The following is a 6,540-nucleotide window of genomic DNA, read 5'->3' as shown; positions in this document are numbered from 1 at the left end:
TGAGGGGGGCTTTTTCGAAGACGGCCTGATCTGTACAAGCCCCAGGGAAGAGGCTGGTGGGTCCAAACAACCCCCCAGCCCCAGGACCCTGCAGCGCCCCACCAGCCTCAGGATGCTCTGCCCTCACTGTCCCAGTGCTCCAGGGGCAGCCTGAATCCCTGCGATCCCAACCAGAGCCTCACCTGCTCTCTTGTTGCTTTGCAGAACAGGGAACCCCCATCCTCCTGCCCGGCCTTCAAAGAGGGTGAGTTGGTTCTATGTTTGAGCAGCAAAAGCACCCAGGAGTCCTGACCCACCACCTCCTGCTCTGACCCCGAATGTGGGGTGGCCAGGGGCCCCAGCCAGGGAGGGAGCACCCTGCTCTGCACACGCAGGCTGGGAACATGGCTGCAGACTCCGGGTTGGCTTGTTCAATCACAGCTTGCCCTTCACTGAGCAGATGGGGGTGCTTCAGGGATCAGGGAGGTGGGATGCTCAGGCTTGGGAATGGAGAAGAAGGGATGCCAGGGTGTGCCTGAGGGAAGAGGGAAGCAGCCCTGCAGTCAGAGTTGATCCCCTGTTGATGCCACAAGCCGATCTCCCAAGCCGTGAGCTGCTTTGCTGTGTGTAGGAATGCAGCTAACAGGCAGTAGGAGTTGGTAGCCCCAGTTTTCAGAGGTGGGGGGACCAGCCCTGGCTTAGTCCCTTCTGATGCTTCAGTTCCAGGCCCTTGCGACCCAGAGGATCTGCTGGATGGTGTGATTTTTGGGGCAAAGTACCTGGGCTCCACGCAGCTAGTCTCAGAGAGGAACCCCCCAACCAGCGTTCGCATGGCACAAGCCCAGGAGGCGGTGGACAGGATCAAGGTGCAGGAGGGTAGGGGGGCATGACTGCCACCAGCCTGGCCCCTTTTGGGTGTGGGGCAGTGCTCAGGCCCTGCCCAGCAGGACCTCCTGGCTGTGGGGCAGGGACCCAGAGAAGTCCTGGCCAGCAGCAGTGACCTCTCCTGGGCACTTTGTTCTGCAGGCACCAGAGGGGGAGTCCCAGCCCATGACAGAGGTGGATCTGTTTGTCTCCACACAGAGGATCAAGGTGCTCACAGCTGATACACAGGTGAGGGGGGAACAGGAGCATCCACATGGGCTTGGGGGCTGCTGAAACCTTCCTGTTTGGCCTTGGGATCTCTCCTTTGTGTATATGCTGGTGGGGTCGTGCCCAAGGATGGCTTATGGGCCAGGTCACGTGTCTGGGAGGAGACATGGCATTCTGCAGCCGTCCCATGTAGATGTGTTGTGTCCCTCGGCTGTCTGCATGGCTGGACAAGGCTTCTCATGCAAACTGTGCCTAACGGGAGCTGCTGGGTTCCCAGACCAAGATCCAGGCAACCTAGGCATCAGATTTCCGTAGCTCTTTGCCTCAGGATTAGTTTCTGCTTTATAGTAAGAGGAAAGAGCTGTCTTGTCCCCTGGCAGCACCCAGAGACATGGATGAGTCGTTGACTGAAGGAGCTGTTTGTACCTTTTAGCGTAGACATGGTTTCTGCCCAGTGTGTGCCAGGCATTTGAGCTGCATCCCAGCATGGTGGCATCTGAACACAAACCCTTCCTGCTTGTGGTGGTGCCTGGCTGGCTCGCAGGCTGCCCACAGGGCACATCGGGCTGGGGAGGGCTGAACGTCTCTGCCCGTATCCCCCTTGCCAGGAGGCCATGATGGATCACTCCCTCCAGACCATCTCCTACATCGCTGACATCGGCTCCCTCGTGGTGCTCATGGCGCGCCGGAAACTGCCTCGGCGGTCGGAGGTGGCAGAGGAGAAGCGGCTCTACAAGATGATCTGCCACGTCTTCCACTCAGCCGACGTGAGGCAACACACAAGTCCCTTGGGAGGGCAGGGTGGCATTGGGGTCCCGGGCCCCATCTTGCTGTGAGGGCGGGGTGCTCTGGGTCTCTGTGCTGGGGGCTCCTGCCAAGGACAGAGTGGGGGAAGGAGCCCAGCCTGAGCACCTCTGCTACATAGAGGGGCCCAGCGAGAAAAGCGGGGAGGATTGGCACCGTAAAGGGGCCTATTCAGGCAGGGAAGGAGCAGGATGTCCTGGAGCTCCCAGGGCACAGTGCCTGTGCTGGGCATGGCAGGGCGCTGGCAGCTGTTGGCTCCAGTTTGGCCATGAGACCATAGGGCCTGAGCCATACGCACAAACAGCCCCTCTCTTTCACCAGGCCCAGATCATCGCTCAGGCCATCGGGCAGGCATTCGGCGTGGCCTACCAGCGCTTCCTGGAGGCCAACAGCATCAACCCGAGTGAGCTGAGCCCTCGCCAGTACAGCCGTGCCCTAGAGGACCAGGAGCAATACAATGCAGAGCTGTCCCACTTCTCCCGGCAGGAGAACTGCAAGGATGTAAGAGCTGCTTTGGAGGGGTGGGAACAGTGTGGGGTACCCACTGGCACCTCTGTGTCATCCCCTCCACAGCTACCTAAGCAGCTGAGGTCCTCCCTACAAAACTGGGTCCCATCCCAGCTGGCTGTGAGCCCAGGACACCCATACCAGGGGCGGGACACATGCCCCATGAGTCTGGTGACCATACACACCTGTGCCCCCCTGCCCCCAGGTCTGCATCCGGAAGCAGAAGGGGGAGATCCTGGGCATCGCCATCGTGGAATCGGGCTGGGGCTCCATCCTGCCCACAGTGGTCATTGCCAACCTGATGCACGGGGGCCCCGCGGAGAGGTCGGGCGAGCTGAGCATTGGCGATCGCCTCATGTCTGTCAACGGGACGAGCCTGGTGGGGCTGCCCCTCACCACCTGCCAGAGCATCATCCGGGTGAGCCGGGGCTGCACCCGGGGTGGCCTCCTGCCCCCACCCTGGCAGGAGGGCGAGCGCTGCAGAGACGGGCACCGGCCTGAATGCGTCTGGGAGGGTCTGTAATGCTGGGGTCCCCCACGATGCTCCCGGCTTGGGGGCAGATGGGTGATAGGAGACAGAGGGGCAGGAGTGTGGGCAGCCATACCTGTCCTGTGGGCTGTGACCGTCCCTGCTCTAGTGCCTGGGAGGAAGGGATGTGACAAGGCAGGGACAAAGCTGGGGATTAAACTTGATGTGGCAGGGTGCAGCCAGGGCCCTGCCTGAGGAGGAGGGTGGCTGAGGAGACAGGCACCTGTCCTGGGTGGAACCTGTTGCATCTCCTACCTCCAGGGGAGGAAGGAGCTGAAATCAAGGACAGTATGGCCTCAGGGGCAGAGTGGGATGTCTTGGACTGTATTGATAAGTTCTTCTCCCTGAATTTGAGCATGGCAGTATCCCTGTGTGTGCCTCAGTTTCCCCATTGAAAACAGGTTGCTAATCCTCAGCCCTCCTGTGAGCAACATGGCTGCATCACCCCTCTCAACCACATTGAATAACTCTCCAAAGTCTGACAAAGCCCCCTCCCATCTTCCAGGAGCTGAAGCACCAGACAGAGGTGATGCTGAATATCGTGCACTGTCCCCCTGTCACCACGGCTGTCATCCGGCGCCCCGACTCCAAGTACCAGCTCGGCTTCTGTGTTGAGAACGGTGTGGTGAGTGTCCACGGGGACAGGATCGGAGCCAGACTGGGGTCAGGTGAGGGCTTCAGCCACCCGTCTGGCAGATGGACACACTTCTGGCTGTGTCCGTATGGACGAGTGCACAGCTCCAGTGCTCCTTGAGCCTGCGCTGGTTTCACAGGGCTCTGCTGTGCCACAGCAAAAGGCTCTTTGTAGCTCTCTTGCAGCACTGGTGGTTGGATCCATCTTCCTGGTGCTCCTTAGCTGTTTGGTTTTGGGGTAGTGTTTTCTTCCTGGCTTTCTTGGTGTGACCCGAGTGATATTTGTTGCTGTCCCCAGTGCCCCAGCCACTCCATGTTCCACAGTGGCTGCGTTGGAAAGGCAGAGAGGAGCATTTCCAAGACCAGTAGGCATTGATGGGGTGGGTGGGTAGTGGAGGGAATGGCATGGCTGCATTGTGCAGCAACCAACACTCCCAACAGTGAGACGCGGTTACCCTACAGGTGCGCAGGAGCTGCTGCCCCAGGGAGAAGCTCTGGCTCTGCAGCCCAGGCTTGATGGGAGCACAAGGGTTCAGTGGGTGGAGGCGGGGAGCTGAGCTCTTTGTCAGCCCACGGGCTGCCCTTGCCCCACACACAGCTCAGCACATCGCTCTGGTGGCAGCAATGCAGAGGGACTTCCCTGCCCTCTCTGCATGCCCATGGACTGGAGGAGACAGCACCCAAGTCCAGAGCTCTTGCCGGGACCGTGCAGGGACAAGAGTGTTCGAGGGGGTGATCGCGCATGGCCTTGGGCTGTGGGCACAGCTCTGATCTTACCAGCGCTCCCTGCTCCCTAGATCTGCAGCCTAATGCGCGGGGGCATCGCAGAGAGAGGTGGCATCCGCGTGGGGCACCGCATCATTGAGATCAACGGGCAGAGTGTGGTGGCAACGCCCCATGAGAAGATCATCCAGATCCTCACACAGGCAGTCAGTGAGGTGAGCTGGGCCCAGGCTGGGTGATGGCCGGGGCCCCATGCCCTGGGGCAGCTGTGGCTGCACACAGAGCAGGCCGGGCTCAGGGCTTTCCCCCAGCACCCTCCAGTCTGGGGTTTGGCATCTCCCAGCTGATCTGTGCGTCTCTGCCTAGGTCCACATCAAGACCATGCCGGCCTCCACGTACCGCTTACTGACCGGGCAGGAGCAGCCTATCTTCCTCTGAGCCACCGGCCGTGCCCGGCTGTCGCTGCACGTGCCTGGGGCCAGGCAGGAGCAAGCTCAGGGCCGCAAGGGCAGGACAGGCTCTGCCTCCTGCCCCCGTGCCCCCATCGGAGCCCTCTGGTCCCCAGCAGGGCCTAATCCTGCACCTCTTCTGTTTTACTCAGGACACAGGGGGAGACTCTGGGAGCCTGATACCCAGCTTAAGCAGTGTCAGGGCCTATGGTGCTGCGGTTTGGGCACCTCGTCCCCCTCCATTCACCCCTCCCTGCCTCACGGTGCCTGCATGGTGCCTCTCCCGCTGCTTCACAGGGTCCCTCAACTAGGCCTGATGCTGGCCGGAGGAGAGGGGACCCCACGTGATAGGTCACCCCATCCAGTCACTACAGACAGTGCTTTTACACTCACCGACGGTGCCTTTCCCCTGTGGGGATGGTGCTGGAAGCACAGCTCCAGGGCTCGCCCTAGCACGGCCCCAGAGCAGCGCTGACGTTGCACACCAGTGTGTGGGTGCACACTGGCATCCCCAAGGCAGGGCTGGCAGCTTCCAGACTGAGCCTTAAGGGCAGCAGCACCCTTGGCACCTGCTCCTCCTCCCTGGCTTCGCCAGAGGCCTGTCAGGAGTGCAAATGAACTCCCCGTTAGACCTGTTGCACCGAGCTGGAAAGCTACCTCTGCTTTTCCCTGGTGCTGCCTTTAACCGCTCTGCACGCACAGCCTGGCCCCAGGGCACTGGGTCGCAGCCCTCAGGGCTGTTCCTCAGCGCAGCGAAAGGGAACACGGCACTGCGCAGTCCCACATCCGGGGGAGCTTGGGGTCACGAGTCCCAAGGACCAGCCCCTGGTGAGGTGTCTTTTCATGAGTGGGTGTCTGGGCCTCTATGGCCGAGGCAGTGCTGACCTGACTTTGCCTGTTTTCCTTGTAAAAATAAAAGTTTTGGGGAACATGGGAGCCTGCGTTTCAGGAGCCCTGGCTGCGCTGCAGCAGAGGATGCTCAGCTTTGGGGCACACACCCTGAGCCCGCTGCAGTGCCAGATGTTGGCACAACCCAAGCCTGATTCCTGCACCGATGGCTGTCGAGGCAGGTGCTGGCCACCCTGCCACGTGGGTTTCCCTCACCACCCAGCACGCACAGAAACAGCCCGTCCTGATCAAAACATGCCTTTTATTCCAGCAGCAGAGGCCATGGCCAAAAGGGTGAAGGAGGCGCTGGGTGGTGAGGGGCACAGCAGGCTTAGGCCCAACCCAGCCTGGCTGCGGGGTGCTGCATGGCGCTACCTGCACTGTCACGTGCAGCCGGTGGCGTGGGACTGCGGCAAGGCTGGCCCAGGGGGGCAGAGGCCAGCAGTGCCGCTACACGTCTGTAGCTGGGCCCCACTCGTAGCCTTCATCCTGGTCTGAGTCTTCCCTGGCCCGGGTGAACCTCTTCCTCACAGCGTCATGCTCGTATTCCCTGGGGGATGAGAAGCCTCGGTGATGCCTCTGGCACCCCGTTGGGGCCGGGGGCAGAGACAGTCCCCTGCTGCGTGGGGCCGGGCCAGGCAGAGCTGGCACCCTCGGCTCCGGCTCCGCAGGCCCTCCCCAGTGCCAGGGCTGGCCCTGGTGCACGAGGTACCTGATGCTGTCGTAGCGCTGGCCCCGCTGGCCATGCTGGCGTTGCTCAGTCACCTGTGAAAGACCAGAGAAACGGGGAGGGTCGGCAGTAGGGGCAGGATTTGTGCACCAGCCTGGGGCTGGGCTGCATTCCCTCATGGGGAACCAGAGCTGGGCATGGATGCACAGCCGGACCCTGCGGCAGCTAGGTGCGACGGCCTGCCTTTGCCGCCGGGGACAGGGATT

At 61.5% G+C, this 6,540-nt stretch overlaps 2 protein-coding genes across 2 annotated transcripts in view; one reads left to right on the top strand and one right to left on the bottom strand.

The window, feature by feature from the left end:
- The window catches only part of APBA3 (amyloid beta (A4) precursor protein-binding, family A, member 3), a 5,705-nt gene extending 1,000 nt beyond the window's left edge, over positions 1 to 4,705 (top strand). The window contains exons 4-12 of the mRNA XM_010291541.1: positions 205 to 244; positions 700 to 845; positions 1,006 to 1,092; positions 1,680 to 1,838; positions 2,197 to 2,376; positions 2,588 to 2,800; positions 3,417 to 3,536; positions 4,342 to 4,482; positions 4,634 to 4,705. Coding sequence (XP_010289843.1) covers positions 205 to 244; positions 700 to 845; positions 1,006 to 1,092; positions 1,680 to 1,838; positions 2,197 to 2,376; positions 2,588 to 2,800; positions 3,417 to 3,536; positions 4,342 to 4,482; positions 4,634 to 4,705 — 1,158 coding nt within the window. The remainder of the gene's footprint in view (positions 1 to 204; positions 245 to 699; positions 846 to 1,005; positions 1,093 to 1,679; positions 1,839 to 2,196; positions 2,377 to 2,587; positions 2,801 to 3,416; positions 3,537 to 4,341; positions 4,483 to 4,633) is intronic.
- A 1,349-nt stretch (positions 4,706 to 6,054) lies between these two features.
- The window catches only part of TJP3 (tight junction protein 3), a 7,627-nt gene continuing 7,141 nt past the window's right edge, over positions 6,055 to 6,540 (bottom strand). Inside the window, 2 exon segments of the mRNA XM_010291540.1 lie at positions 6,055 to 6,154; positions 6,317 to 6,369. Of these exon segments, the coding sequence (XP_010289842.1) occupies positions 6,055 to 6,154; positions 6,317 to 6,369 (153 nt within the window).

The sequence above is a fragment of the Phaethon lepturus genome, unplaced genomic scaffold (assembly GCF_000687285.1).
Source record: "Phaethon lepturus isolate BGI_N335 unplaced genomic scaffold, ASM68728v1 scaffold46467, whole genome shotgun sequence".
NCBI lineage: Eukaryota > Metazoa > Chordata > Aves > Phaethontiformes > Phaethontidae > Phaethon > Phaethon lepturus.
This window is presented reverse-complemented; position numbering and strand designations above follow the sequence as displayed.